The 16,879-nt window shown below is 31.7% G+C and overlaps 1 protein-coding gene across 1 annotated transcript in view; it reads left to right on the top strand.

Annotated features, from left to right (window-relative positions):
- The first annotated feature begins 139 nt into the window (after positions 1-139).
- Positions 140-16,879, top strand: part of LOC144835805 (clustered mitochondria protein homolog) — a 31,482-nt gene continuing 14,742 nt past the window's right edge. The window contains exons 1-7 of the mRNA XM_078690900.1: positions 140-275; positions 7,112-7,508; positions 10,257-10,428; positions 10,550-10,684; positions 11,021-11,206; positions 12,294-12,378; positions 13,687-13,812. Coding sequence (XP_078547026.1) covers positions 7,146-7,508; positions 10,257-10,428; positions 10,550-10,684; positions 11,021-11,206; positions 12,294-12,378; positions 13,687-13,812 — 1,067 coding nt within the window. The 5' untranslated portion in view covers positions 140-275; positions 7,112-7,145. The remainder of the gene's footprint in view (positions 276-7,111; positions 7,509-10,256; positions 10,429-10,549; positions 10,685-11,020; positions 11,207-12,293; positions 12,379-13,686; positions 13,813-16,879) is intronic.

Raw genomic sequence — 16,879 nt, 5'->3', positions numbered from 1 at the left:
TCTAACAACTACGTGTCTGTCTTTATTTTATAATCTTTTTGTGAGTAAAGTTTATTTTACATGTAACTTGAGGGCGCCATTCCTCTGCGTATTTTTCGTAAAGTAAAGTTCGGTGACCTTTCATACACGTGTGAGACCTCGAGAAGTGAGTTTGCGTAAACCATTACCAGCAGAGATCATCCTACACACACGTCGTCAGGCTATCCAAGGCAAAGGCAAGGGTTCCCGTTAAACTTGAATGTGGTTTTAAACTTGTAACACGTGTTGAACAATTAGTAAGTATTAATTCGTATGTAAATTGTAGATTACATAGATAATCGGTAGTTTAACGGTAAGAAATTAGCATTATTACTGTTTTTGATCAGCAAGATTTCTGCAGCCGCCGATGTCCGTGAAGTATGATGAAATATTTAAAAGACAATTTTAGAAGACGAGGGAGGCTAATAGAGGGCCACGACCGGCCCACCTCCTGCCTCTTGCGCACCACTTATTTAGAGTGGTGTACGGTGAGTTACGGTGCGAGTTACCACGGTGATGTAATTTATAGTTAGCTAGCTAGGGCCCTAGGCCTAGGACGATGGTGATAAAAAGGTCAGTTTGGTGTGCATATTGATGTTTGTCGGCGATGATCATCTAGGCCTGGCCCTAGGCCGGTCTCTGGGCCTAGCTCTAGGCTAAGTATTTGTAAATGATTTTATTAATAATTATAGTACATTGCCAACAATGTTACAATATCGATAGTAATTAGTATAAATATTATTAGGCCTGATGAACACATTCTTAGTCTTACAGTATACACATTTCCTTTCCTTAATTCTCAACAAATCTGTGTTGCTGCAGATCTGCTGCCTTTTTGCCTGCAAGTTCTCATTTGACATTTTATTATCTGCTATTTTTTAATGCTTAATATTTTCATTATCATTTTGTCGAACCAAATCATATGATTTTGTTAGTAGGCTTGCTGATGACATCCACTGTAAAGCCTTACAATTTACACACAGTAGGCCTATACTCCTATTTTTAATTCAAATTGCAACTAGGCCTACAATATTTTTTATAAAAGTTTAATTCTCTAATTTCAATGACAATTGACTATTACATACGCTATTCAATGTATCCTTGAACCTTTTTGATAACTTTATACTTTTTTCACAATAGGGTAGTGCAAACTAATTTACTAATTTTGGTGTTCGAAGCCCATATCCTTACCATGTACCGATCCTTACCATGTACCGATCCTTACCATGTACCGATCCTCACCGTGTACCGATCCTCACCGTGTACCGATCCTCACCGTGTACCGATCCTCACCGTGTACCGATCCTCACTGTGCACCAATCCTTACCGTGTACCGATCATTACTTTCAATCATCAAGAAATGATTCATAGATTAATTTATTATTTGAAAAAAAGACCTATTGAGATAGACCTAGATAAATCTTATCACACTATCATAGAAAATGGGTCACAACGTTATAAGTTGTCTCGCAAAATGCAAATACTGATTGATATTCTATATGTATACAAGCTATTTCACAACCTAAGGATACATACTCAATAAGTTGTTCATTAAAAATACTTCAAGTCACATGTCATGTTTTCAATCAAGTATTGAGTTTTGAAACCATGGTATTTCAATTTACTTATATTCTTTAATGTACTGGGTAACCATACAAAACTGGATTCTCTCAGAGGGCCCACTATACAACACACAAGACAAAAATGATAAACATCAACATAAACCTGGCCTCCCTATTGCTAACAGTAACAAATTCTTCATTATATATTATATTTTCTGTAAAGTATATTAGACCATGGAGCTATAAATGCCCAAAACAGCAATTCTGAACATAAATTTAAATACAGGTCAGTGCCCCATATAGAGTTGATATTATATAACATCTCAATGGTATCCCAAAATAAAGAAAAAGAATGATTCTGCTGTTGTTATCAAGGTCAACGCTATTTCTGTTCAGAATTACAGAACTGGTATTGTGTTGAAGTAGTAAAATTTAAGTTGGTTTTTAGATAATTGAACCAGCTATTATTAAGTTGTCAGAATTTTCTATTTAAATCTAATTTCTATTTACTGTGTATGAAATAACTCAGGGATTTATACTATGATCAACATGGCTACACTATCTTCTAATGTTTCAATGTATATCTTTAGTTTGAATTTATAAGTTGATCCCTTAAATCAGGCATGGACCTACGTCAATTGAATAATTGCTCTTTATCATAGGTTACCTCATGCATAATTAATTCTGCTCACAATTATGTAACTTTTGCACAGTTGGCCCAATCGGTTGCAATGTCAACTGTCAAATATGTGACTTGAGTATTAAATTAAAAAAATTAACACTTTTGCCAGAACAAATATCGTTTCTGCTGCACAAAATAACCGGTATATAACCATGTGAATAAATTAACCTCATTTTCTTGGAAGCAGAAACAGGACAAATTTTCAATAACTGATTAAATGGTAGCCTGACAATAACGGTTAAAAACACCCAATTGATTTAACTGGTTATTACTGTGCAACTTTTAGATACAATGCAAAATAACGGTTGTTTGATTGACAGCAGCTGACCTTGAGTCAAATACACTACAGTAACGTTTGAATTGACTGCCAGTGCCCATTGCATTTGGCAGTAGAAACAGACCCTAAAATTAAAAATTAAATGAAATTATAAATTGATTTTTTTGATTGGTCTAAAATTAAAAATTAAATGAAATTATAAATTGATTTTTATTGATTGTGTTATTTGATGACTGCTCTTTATGCTGTCTTCGGAGTCATTGATTGACGTGTATTGATGCCGGGAATAATTATCCATCTTATGCCTACTGTTTCTTGGGAACCCAACCAAGTCCCCTACTAACTCTCTGTGTGCATCATTACAAAATATCATCATTTGTAATTACTTGGTAGGAGAAAAAAAACATCTTAAATTGATTTAATTTTAAAAATAATATAATCATTTTAACACTTTCTCATTTTCTTGATTAATACAGTACTGTACCTGTATATATATTTGTTGAAAAATGGAAATATTCGTAAAAATTGTTTTATGAATTTATTTAAATATTTCTTGAATTGTTGGTATAATCATGGGGTCTAATACTCCATGGTATAATTTATAATCCTTTAAAATTAATTATCACTATGCGCTTTGTGACTAATTATTTACAAATATATTTAAGCTGGTATACTATAGTAGGTGTAATACTTTAATAGATGCTAAAGTACTAATTATAGACAGATGGTATTTCCTGACGACTTACGAGGTATTTCAACTATCCAAGAGGGCAGGCTAAGAAATGTCCCCTTACCGGTCTCTGTAAAATGACGCAAGTGTGAATGAATACTACGTTAGACTGGCTGAGATGTCAAGATTATGACATCAATGACATGAGGTGTGACATCATATTGGAAGTAGTCCTGCTGACTTTTAGAGCATACCTAATTTATTCTCGTAACATTATCCAACTTGATTTCAATTTAATTAGGCCAAAGTACTTTAAAATACAGTAACAAGCTAAATATGGTATCAATAATAACAATAAGTTATTTTACCATATTTTAATCATTTAATCCATATTTTTGATAAATATCGTCCTAAAAATCAGAAAATTGTTGTAAACTATAAAATATGAAATCATCAACATTAAAATTATTACAAATAAACATTTAGGAGATGGGCATAATGTCAAGTTTGGGAGGTAAAGACTAACACCAGAGCACAAACAGTAGATAATTTTTTTTAGTGAAAATTTAGTGCAAACAATTCAAATTTCATTTCTCATGATGTAGGACTAATTTTCTAGCTGCCATGCTATGACTAAATTGGCTGTGATTGATTAGGTTTCAAAAACTAATAAAAATCTGTGACTACATGAATTGAATCAATCAAGGTGTCAAAGAAGTAATTATTTGTGATTACAGTATGTTGTCTCAGTTTCAGAATCTAGTAACTACAAAAACAATGAAATACTTATCAACAAAAGAGGCTGCCACATGGAATTAATTTATGAAAGGAATAATTACACATTAAGGCATTATTTTAATTTATTATTTATGTACGTAATAAAATGTGCATTATAATAACTATACTAGTAAAAAATGAAATAAATAGATAGTGATCACTAAATATGTAAAGAGGTCTGAAATGAGGCGTCGTATATGTGTCCAATTTTCACCTCTCTCACATAAAGCTATTTTGTTGTCACCCTTATCCTAGCAAATAGTATTGAGTTTATGAAATGGTTGCCATTTGGGATACCATAGTGGAGTTGAAGGTAATTGCTGTAAATTTGTAATATACCCAGTAAGTGTGTAGGGCTAACAAAAAAAAACTTGGTGCATTTTAGTGTGTAGAGGTGACAATGGATGCTCTCTAAACAACCTTGGAACTTTGCTTATAAATGATAAATACTGTATGTATACCTGCTATTAATAGAAACTAAAATCTTTAATCAACAATACAATATGCAATGGGAAAAGGGATTACTAAACTAAAGTAAAAATATAAAGTGAAGTGTGCTTCATTTGTGACAATTTTGAATAACAAAGATTTGTACGTTCACTTTACTTTTCTAAAGCAGGTAAATGGTAAAGGAAAAATCACTGACCCTAATAACAGCTTCTAGATTTAGGATTCTATAAATTGAAAGTATCTGGAATAGCTGGAACCTTATCCATAGTCAACAATTAGCATAGGTGAGGATGTATAAAGATGTATTGTCCCCCAAAAACATGAAAAATGAAGATTAATAAAATTAGACTTTAAATAGGCCATTTTGCAATTTTAATAAAATTATTCACTTAATGTAAGTTGTAAAAAAAACCCTAAAAAATAATGTTTTCACTTATAAAAAGACAAAAGAAACGGTTCATTTTAACCAAAAACCATTGTCTGACAGACAATCTAAGTATGTTTTACTTTAGATTACATTTTTTCGGGTAAATAGTTTTGTTTTCGATCTAGTTTTTGATCAAAGTGAATAACTATTATGTTACATTTAAATGGCATATTCAACAAAAAATATGGGGAAAAAAATGTTAAAGGGGGACAATATAATATATCTTTAAATTGTGAAAATTACAATGCAAGGGATAGAACATTCGGTTCAGCATGTCATTTCTCATTTAGGCCCTCAGCTCCCCCTGGACTCAACATGGATTTAGTTATAATAGTACATGCCATTTTGTAATAAACTATCAATTAACTTATAATACAATACTGAAGTGTGAGAAAGAATAATACACAGCAAAGCACAGCACAAAACATGGTATGGAAGACTTTGAATACAAATATTTGTAGAAAGCTAGGAAGTCTGTATATTAACTTAGCTAAACTTATCTTGATCAGCAAAGAATGGTGGCCACAATGTATACAGTGCTTAAGATTTACTGGTAGCAAAGTTTAAGTAGTAATAATACTAGTATTACCATAGCAGAGTACTATCATACAGTAGTAGGCCTAGTAGTAGTGATACTATATAGATGTTTAATACCCAGTCCTTTATTATCAACCCTTACATGATTATTCTATAATTCCGGCAAATAGTTCTGTACTGTCTGCTATATTTAACTGATTGTAAAATTGGTTTATAGTTTATCAGAGATGTTTGTTGCTGGCATGGTGCATTCAAATTATAACCAGCATATAATGTGGCAAAATAATAAAAAAAGTGTTTGTCCTGAATAGCCTGTTTGTACAGCCTCTGGTCTACTGTAAAATTAGTAATTTCAAGCACTATCATATTTCAATTTATGCAGTGGAGGATCCAGTATTTTGGCCTAAAAATGGTGAAACGAAGGGCTGAGCTTAATTTCACTTTGTGAAATTTAGGGAGTGTTATGAGTGTTTTGTAATAATTGAATGGGGATAATATTTTAATATAAAGTTCTATTCAATAAGGTATAGCAAAATGAAAACATTATCGTCTGATTAAAAAAATTCATTATTTTTATTTTGAACTCTCCCTGGCTATAGGCTTGGTACTGTTAACCTGTTTACTGACCAAACATGAGGTCCTAGATTCTCATGGGTCAGTGCTTTATTACACTAGTACAAACACTACCTCTTGAGCCTTGTAGTAAGGATTCTTCAGGATTTTTACTTTTTATTTGATTCTCTTTGTTGTTTGCAAGGATTATTACTCTTTATCTATGGATTTATTTATTAAAATTATTCAAGGGCATAACCTACATATTTTAAATTTGCCGTATTTATTTCACAGGCTCTTAATTTGTTGCCTTTAATTTTAATAATAAAGTCAATTAGTTTAAAGATTGTTTGGTATTATTTTGTTCCTCTTCTGGGTACGGAAGATATTGTAAACAGGGCCCGTAGTGCAATTTTATTTCTTGGCCTTTAAACTAGGAAAAAATTGACTGTTTATTGCTGTTTATTTTTAACAGTGCTCTTATGTTTAATTTCAATAATAATAAAGTTAATTGGTTACATCTGTTTGGTTAAATGTTTGGTATTATTTTGTTTTTTTCTGGTTACGGATTTTGAACAATATGGTATATAGGGACCGTAGTGTACTTTTGTTTTTTTGGCCTTAAACTAGTAAAAAAAAAGACCTAGATTATATTAACAGAAAGAGTATAGGAAGGAAACGCAATTAAAGCTAATTAAGTGCATGGTAAACATAAGGTGTAAGATTTAGTACAGTTAGTTGGTTTGAAGCTTCCATTCATATAGGGTACAAATTTGGAGGGTAAGCACTAGTCCTTCGGGACCTTTTATTTATTTTAGATATAAACAAAAGAATTGTATGCAAGTTGTACCAAGTTAGCGCAACAATTTTAATTGTTATCCGGTGCCGTTCAGTTTTCGGGAAAGACTTACTAGATTTAAGGATTTTCTAGTTTTCTTGCGCCAGCAGCATGTTGCGAGTGTTTAAAAATTTTGTAAACACAATCTGATTTACGTAGTTTGGTAAATAGTAACTTATTAGCTTGAGACCTTTTAAAAAGGTATTCAGAGTTTGTGATTTCATCTTATTTTCAACTTTTTTTATCCATATGAACTAAATGGACAAAAATATGTTTTATTTTGAGATCAATAATAATGGAATAAAACTTTTTTTTTTGCAGAAACTGTCGGAGTGAGAAATTTCACAGTGAAACAATGGAAGTAGAACAAAGTCACATAAACAATTTATTAAAGGACATGAAGGTGATCACAGACTCTCCTGATACGAAGGGACAGTGCCCCTTCACATCCACGTTTGGTGACAAAAGTGACATAGAAAATGTCATGAAAGCAAATGGTCATTGCGGCGAGGGTGATAGTAATAATTCGCTTTTGTTAAATGAGATGTCGGCTATGGTCAATGGCGGTCAGACATCACCAGTGTCCAAAGACAAAGATGTTAAGGAGAATGGAAAAGATGATTCTGACGCGTCTAATATGGAGGATGTGGTTGTCATTCCGGAATCTATGTTTACCATCAAGATTTCACCACCTGGTACGGATGCCTTTGACTTGCAGGTAAGAATAGCAAACTTGCTTCTGCCTCAGGGTTTACATTGGGTTATATGTGAAGGTCGACTCAAAGATGTATTGTCCCCATAAAAAATATTTTGTTTACATTTTTTTTTTTTGAATATGCCATTTTAATGTCAAATAATAGTTAATCACAAAAACTGGATCGTGGTTTTTGGTTAATATTAACTGTTTCTTTTGTCTTTTTTTTATACACGAAATAATTATTTTTGTTGATTTTTTTTTCTACAGAAGTGAATAACTATTATTAAAACTGCAAAATGGCCTATTCAAAGTCTGATTTTATTAATCTTTTTTCAGGTTTTTAGTGGGACAATACAACACAATACATTTTATAATAGACATTATTGTACTCGAAGTCCATGAACAATAACCATCCCCACAATTTTACAATATATAGGCCGTGTTTGACTGGTACAACTTTTTGTTTTCTTTGTTGCTAAACAATCTTTTCCTGCATTATTTCTTAACCGGATAGAGGAGTAACAATAGGATATAGTTAATTAAGAATTTCTGATGGACTTTAGTTTATTAACATACCTCATCTGGGTCGGCCGGACGGACGCCTTTGATTGGCCAAATCACAGGTGTTTATTGTTCTTGAAATTATTAGTTTTTAAATGACTGGCAACAGTTTGATTATGGGAATCTTGTAATTGTAATGTTAGACGCAGGAGTTTGTATCGGTTTGTTGAATTTGATCAAAATATAACAAGCCTAAAATTTGATTTTAGGCCTCTTGTCTGGCTTCATTCTCACCCATTCTAAAGCTCTGTCTAGACTATAAAACTGAATTGATAATAAAAAAGTGTGATGTGCCCAAATATGATAGTGATAATGATATGCCCAAATATGGTAGTGATATATCATCATGTCCGTATATGGGCACATAACATTTTTTTGTCACATATAAAGTTTGATAGTGTAGACAAGGTTTAAGAAGGAATCTTAAATACATGATTACCTTTATTATCAACCCTATGATTATGTAAATTGTACAAATTGTCTTTATGAAATCATATAATTTGCATACTTTAGTTCAACAAGCATTGTATCATAACCAAGAACAAAATATTCTTTAAACCTTATTAAAGTGTAATAGACTAATAATATTACTGTTGTTTATCTTCTGATAAACAGTGATAGTTTTGTAGTATGTACTTGTATATTCCAATTGTAAAACCTCCCTCCCTACCCATTGCAAACATTGATATGGACCCTCTAATATGACCTTTTCAAACACACTGACGTGAGAGTTATACAATGAGAGGGACCCTCTAATATGACCTTTTCAAACACACTGACCTGGGAGTTATTTTACCTTTTCAAACACACTGACCTGGGAGTTATTTTACCTTTTCAAACACACTGACCTGGGAGTTATTTTACCTTTTCAAACACACTGACCTGGGAGTTATTTTACCTTTTCAAACACACTGACCTGGGAGTTATTTTATTGATTCAATTGGCATAGATTGATAAAGCCCTGTTGTCTCCTTGAATACAGGGCAGTGGATGCACAATATAATTAGGCTGAATAATGTAATTAGTACATTTTGTAAATGCCTCTGTCCAGCTAAAGTCTTGATCCTATACGACAGGAACTTGCCTCATCAACCACTGATTCGATGATTTAACAATATCCACTCAAGGGCTTCTTTGTCATCGTTTGTATATCCATAATGCAAATTGACAAAAAGTGAATATTTAATAGTCAATAGTAAATTTATATTACTATATTATAGTACTATATGCCCAGTATTATTGAATAATATTAATAAGCGTGGGTTCTAGCTGAATGGGAGAGAGGTCACCAGCGTACATTCGAAATGTGAAAACTTTATTAAAACTACAAAATGGCCTTCATCACATTTAATAATTTTAATTTTCAGAAGAATTTTTAAAAGTTTAATAGTATATAAACATGGAAATGAATATATTAATAAATAATAAATAACTTTCTTTCCAGCAGGCAACGTTGTACAGTATAATAATTAATTAAATATTTCTATTTAAGATGGAACTGTACAATTGTACACTGTAGATTGGTCATATATTAATAAAATCTCCAGGAATTTGACTTTGTCAGTGTACTGAAATTCTGTACAAAACAATACTATCTGATATCATTATGTAGAAGATAATTTTTAGCATTGTATATAATATTAATAGGTTGTGTTATATAAATCCATAGGATTATATTACAAGATAAAAGAACTTTTGGACACATAGCATATTGTGTGTAAAATGCAATGTCAGTCATTTCCATCAAGTTGATAATTACTAAGCAGTAGAGAACTTTCGCACGAGCATGTAAAAGCGATTTTTAACACTATTTCCCAACATGCAGCACGCAAGCTCTGCCCACTTTGTAAACAAATAGATCTGTGCATGTGCAACTATTATGAAAAAGTTTATTTACGTGCGTTTGAGAACCTTATTTCTGAAAAATAGCGTCAATGAAAAATGTTAAACGTGTATCATACATAACATATACAAAAGCTCCATATTATCTTAAGAATATTTTTCTTAGCCATTGACGTATAAGTATGGTACATAGATATTACTTTTAGCTCTGTATACACTATCAAACTCCTATGCTACAACACAAATATGATGTGGCCATATATGGACATGATAATGTCATATCACTACCATAATTGGGCATATCACTACCATATTTGGTCACATAACATAGCTTTAATACACTGTATTTCATTGATTATTGTTCAGGTGTCAAGTTCTGAGCTTGTACAAGAGATCCACCAGGTTTTGATGGACCGTGAAGACACCTGCCATCGAACGTGTTTCACCCTACAGCTTGAGGGCGTGATTCTTGACAACTTTGCCGAATTGAAGACCGTGGAAGGATTGAAAGAAGGCAGTGTTTTAAAGGTCGTAGAAGGCAAGTTTAAAAAAAATATATATATAAACTATTTTTAATTAAAATTGATTATTATTATTTAATTATTATTATTAACTGCATTCTAAAGATAAACTATTAAGTTGAGTGTATTTCATTACAGAGCCATACACAGTTCGTGAAGCACGCATCCATGTGCGTCATGTACGCGACCTTATCAAATCCCTCGACTCGTCGGACGCTTACAATGGGGTAGACTGTCAGTCAATGACCTTCATAAATACTATAATTGGCGACGGTAAGTACCTTTCATTTTGCACTCATTTCTTTATTTTGCACTCCTTATTTAATTTTGCACTCCTATCTTCATTTTGCACTCCTTTCTTCATTTTGCACTCCTTTTTTTATTTTGCACTCCTTTTTTTATTTTGCACTCCTTTCTTTATTTTGCACTCCTTTCTTTATTTCACACATTCCAAAATCTTTTCTTGTAGCGATTAGGAACCTATCGCAATGCAGGTACTAAATTGTACTACTCCCTTGATTTGAACTAAGCATTTTCTGACCAAAGGAATGGCAGCACTGCTCTGTAGAATTTTGTTTTATATGTATGTTTATTTTTATGCGTTTCCAGATTCTAGAAAGAACAATAATGTAGATGCCGTGGATTGTACTCCTCCATCGTACATAATGCCAAAGAGCAAAGAACGCCCTCTAGTACCGCTTCTGCCGAGCAAGTTGGAGAACAAAGGACCACCATGTATGAAAATGGTTACAATGTCTGGTTGGAATCCGCCCCCAGGCCCAAGAAGGCTGCATGGTAAAAAAACATGTTTATTTCAGTACATCAGCAAAAATAACTAGGATGAGAACTATTGTTATTGTTAATAATAATAACTTTATTCACAATCTCTTATTAAATTAAAAGTAAACATAAATAATTATATTTTTTAATATTAAATACAAAGTACATATAAAGTTAGTTGAAGTTGTGAATGGGGCTAAGCTGTACGCAAGAGCTTTAGACCAGCAAATATAACTAGGATGAGAACTATTGTTAATAATAATAACTTTATTCACAATCTTATATCAAATTAAAAGTAAACATAAATAATTATATTTTGGAATATTAAATACAAAGTACATATAAAGTTAGCTGAAGTTGTGAATGGGGCTAAGCTGTACGCAAGAGCTTTAGACCAGCAACAATAACTAGGATGAGAACTATTGTTAATAATAATAACTTTATTCACAATCTTATATCAAATTAAAAGTAAACATAAATAATTATATTTTGGAATATTAAATACAAAGTACATATAAAGTTAGCTGAAGTTGTGAATGGGGCTAAGCTGTACGCAAGAGCTTTAGACGCAAAGCCCATTTAAATGTATAAATTTGAAATAAATAAGTAAATAAATAAAATAAAATTGAATTGGGAATTGCTAAATCTTGGCTGTAGTGATCGTATTCAATTTATCCAAATCATCAAATTTATTCAGCTTATATGTGATTTAATTTTTCATTTAGCTGTAATAACTATTAATTTATTAGTATGTGAAAGGGCAAAGGCCTAAATAACAAAAACCATAACTATTAACAACATTGAAACCAAGCAATAAATCATAATGTTATTATATCACATGAATCTGATTATTATTAATGTTTAAAAAAAAAAGAACAATATTTGTGGAAAAACTAATTTGAATTATGTGTACACGTCACAGCTTAATGTTTTGGTAGTATATATATCATGAGCAATGTTGTTACTATGATTTATATGAATGTTTACATAACATTATGTCCAATGTAGTTATTACATCATGAATGTTGTGTTAAGCATGTGCTAGCGCATTGAAACATTCATCACTGAATGATGATGATGCTTTGGTTTTTTTTATTCACAGGCGACTTGTTGTATCTGTATGTTGTGACGGTGGAAGGCGGAACATACCACATCACCGCGTCTACTAGAGGATTTTTTGTTAATCAGTGAGTTTTTCATTTCATTTACTGTCTGTTTTAAAGATATTGTCTCCCTGAAAAAATAATTCTTAACAACATTTTTGTTGAATGTGCCATTTTAATATAACATGTTAGTTATCCACTTTGACAAAAAATTAGATCGAAAAAATTTAACTATTTTTGTTTTCCTTTTATTTTTTATGGAAGTGATTAACTTTATTAAAACTACAAAATAACATATTTAAAGTCTGATTTAATTAATCCTCATTTTTCATGTTTTTGGGGGACAATACATATGAGTTCTACTGTATCATTGAGAAATATGTGAGATGCATAATTAATTGTTAGTAGTGTAAAAATAAAATGTACGTATGCAAGAAGGATGCTTATAATATATGCAAGTTTAATATTAAATGCAGAATGTGATGTAGACGCCAGTCAGTTGGAAATGAACATATAAATGGATAATTTATGTACCGTGTGTCCCCAAACATAAATTGATGATCGCTTTCTTAGCTTTCTTTTCTTAATGGATTTTTAGATTACATATCGATTGAGAAAAGTGATTAAATTTATGAAAATACTTTTAAAAAAATGAATCATCATGAAATGAAATTTATACTTAATGAAAATTTCAATATATTTATGTTTATTATTAGATACAGTTTAAAGGTAAACAAAAACTTAAATGCAGTAGAAATTTGGGAAACCTTTGGGACCCAAGTAATGTCCCATTGTTCGTTTGATGCAAAAGTGTCCCCTGAATAGGTGTCTTGCCTGAATTAAAAGGTGTGAATAGGTGTGTCCCTCACCCCTGAATAGGTGTGTCCCTCTCCCCTGAATATGTGTGTCCCTGTTCCCTGAATAGGTGTGTCCCTGTCCCCTGAATAGGTGTGTCCCTGTCCCCTGAATAGGTGTGTCCCTGTCTCCTGAATAGGTGTGTCCCTGTCCCCTGAATAGGTGTGTCCCTGTCCCCTGAATAGGTGTGTCCCCTGAATAGGTGTGTGGGATATTCTACTCTATGTGAAAATGATATAGGACAGACTTTTTGCATTAGCAATTTGATGCGGCACAACACTTGGTGTAATTAGTAATGGAAGCTTTGTTGTAAAGTACCCTATCTCACATTGAATGCATTCATTCTATGTAAGTGTGTAATGATATATGTAGAGATGCCTGTTAGTTGTCGCCACCATGTAATGTTACTTAACATCCTCCTGCACCTGTTCATGTGAAAGGAGACACTGATCTTATGTTATTCATAACAATGTAAATCACATTAATTAGTACATCTGTGAGCTCATTTATTATATTAATTAATGTTTTTTTTTTCAGGTCAACATTGGATGTTTTTAACTCAAAAGCCAGTGAACCAAAACACTTAAGCCATTCTCTTGTAGAACTTCTCAACAAACTTAGCCCGACATTTAGGAAGAACTTTTCCCAACTACTTAAGAAAAGGTAATATCATTTCTTTATATTTTATGTTTACAATTAAATGAATTGAATAAGTGACCCAGTAAAATGAGGGAAAAAAAAAATTGCCTGCTGTAACCTGTTTAAAATAACTTGTGGCATTGTAAACTTAACATTACCTCCTGCAACATATCTAAACGTATATGGTTTACACAGATATAGTAAAACCTCTATTAAGGGACACCTTTGGGACTCAATAAAGTGTCTCCTTAATATGGGTGTCCCCTGAAAATGTGTTGGCCATGGTGTTAATGCAAAAAATGACCGGGGTAATAATGTTCAGCACTTAGAGGTTTCACAACATTAGGCGCTATATAAATCCAGGATATTATTATTATTATATTGCAAAATATTATATTGCACCTAAGTTCGTTTCATGAAACAGTCCTCTAAATAGGGGCGTCCCCTGAACACGAGTATCCCCTGAAAAGGGGTGTCCCCTGAATAGGAGTGTCCCCTGAATAGGGATGTCCCCTGAATAGGGATGTTTCATAATTAGGGGTATCCCCTAAATAGGGATGTCCCCTAAAGAAGAGTAACCCAAAAAAATACTGTAAGGTGTGTGGATCACCTAACCCATCATGGTAGCAAAATCGCTTTTAAATTGCTTAATTTTCCAATGCAAGAAATGAATTGACAATTTATAGTTGGCAAGGTAGATTTAAGCTGTTAATAGAACATATTATTTTATTAGCTGAGAGGTCAGCCAGTTGTTTGGCTCATATCCTTGCAGTACTTGGTGTTGTATAACTTGCTGATGTTCCTGCTTGAATAAACATCTATTGTTTGTCGTATTTATGTACTCTATAATTTACTATGGATTACGTCTATGAGACCCACACACAGATTTTGTTGTGGAAGGTAGTGATGCTTATTTGCAGATTAGCAAATGTTATTTCAGTCCTGGTTATTTACACCTTTGATTAGGCCTAGAACTGTACAATAATGTTAAATGATTGAACAACATCAATGTTGTAAATTGTATTTTTTAATTATTTATTTATTTAATCACACTTTTGTTTACAACAAGACAGCCAATTCTGGCTGATGGACAAATATATTATATAGCAATCAATTAAAATAAACACAGATAAAAACATCAAACAAAATAATAAGTTTGAACAGTTTCACAACACCAAATAAATAACGATCAAACAAGCAAAGGACTCGACATTTTTTTTACTATTGTTTCAATTTAATTAATTAAATTTCAGTATATAACCGGGCAGTTTAGAATTTATTCTGTGCCTGTGACGTGTATAATATGTAAATAAAGATATTAAAAATGACTTGTTAGAACAGTGGTATTGTATGTGTATAATAATTGTAGATTATGTCAGTGTTTTTTAATTAAAAAAATGAAAGTTTATTATTAGATTCATTTTAACCGCAGGATAAATATGTTTTTCAAAGGAAGTATATTTTTTACGAGTCTCAGAGCAATTATCATTTAATGTGAATGGATGTATTATAATTAGTGATTTACTACTACCAGTAAAGATGTAGGGCTGTCTAGTTAGTAGGACTAGAATATTGGCCAATCGTATGACAGGTTATTTAATGATTCAGTATGGAAATGATGAACCAATCACAGGAAGCAAACTATATCTGTTGAGTAATATATGTAACCTTGTTATTAGTCATTTTTTTTTAAATAAAAATATTTTTTATTTTTCTACTTTGAATTAGGTGGACATTTTGAATGTTTTTTTAGTAATTTCAAAATTGTATGGTATTAAATGTATGGCTAATGTTATCTCCAATACTGCTAGCAGAGAAATGTCATTTTGTTAATGTTTTTTAAAGTAAAAAGTTAATAAATTTTATGAGAATGCGGTAGATATTAGTAGTTAGTACTTTCATAATTGCCATCTTCATTTATCTCCATCGGGAACAATTTCCGATTCCTTTACATAACTAAATAGAATATCTCGCGTCTTGTTCTAATGTTTTGCAATTTCTTCCGTTTTTCGTTTTAATTTAAATCATTGCAATTTAACAAAATATTTTTGAATTTTTCTTATTTTCATATACTTTTTTTCTGTATTTAAATATAGATTTTATTTATTTTTTTAAATATATTTTTGTTAGATCAATATATAAAATAATATGCATCATCATCATCAACTGAATTGTCGTTTCTTATTTTCATATAATTGTTTTCTGTATTATATAGATTGTATTTATTTTTTAGAATACATTTTAAGATCAATATATTGAGTAATAGAGTAATTCAATTGAATCCTCATGTTTATAGCCTCTTTGTCATTTCATTAACAATATAATACCCAATCCTACACACGAAGCATACACAGACACAAAATTCATTCTAGGAATATATGGAAATATCATTAAATACGCGACAACTCAACTTATATTTAACCCTTTAATAACCACATTCCTGCCTTTCCCACATTACTAAACATTGTTTTCTCTTTCCTGAGCAGTATTGTGTATTCTATGATAATGTCTAATAAGCTATTGTGTTGGGAAGCAATAGAAACCTGTACCATGGCTGCACGTGTTTGAACTTTTGCCCTCTGCTAACCACATGGCCTCACTACACCATCCAGCAGCATATAGTGTGTGTATTAAATAACATTGTAAATATACATCCTGTATTTACTTAGCGCTATTGGAAAATCATCAACGTTTTTTACTTTGCTTTGTTCTTTAAAATGAGGGTACAACGGAATAGAATTCATAATAGTGTCTTTTTTGTTTCAAAAAAAGTATTTGCATTTCATTTGAATTTCCAATTTTTTGTTTTTATGAAATTGTACTTGCGCATAAATCTGTGCTATCAGTTGATGTTAAAAGATTCATGTTGTTTGTATAATAGAAAATCAAACATTCTATCGATTGGCCTATACCAACATGGCTCATTATGCATATAGTTTATTTCAACACTTGTAGATAAGTCCATTTGCCTAGACTGTGGTCTTTTAACCTCAACACTGGTTGTTACTTAAGTATGTGGTCCTGTTTCTGCTGCGAAAAAAAACCCCTTTTTTTTCTTTGTTTTAAACCGTGGTAATAAATTAGCCCCAAT

The sequence above is a fragment of the Antedon bifida genome, chromosome 2 (genome assembly GCF_963402885.1).
Source record: "Antedon bifida chromosome 2, ecAntBifi1.1, whole genome shotgun sequence".
Classification (NCBI taxonomy): Eukaryota; Metazoa; Echinodermata; class Crinoidea; order Comatulida; family Antedonidae; genus Antedon; species Antedon bifida.
This window is presented reverse-complemented; position numbering and strand designations above follow the sequence as displayed.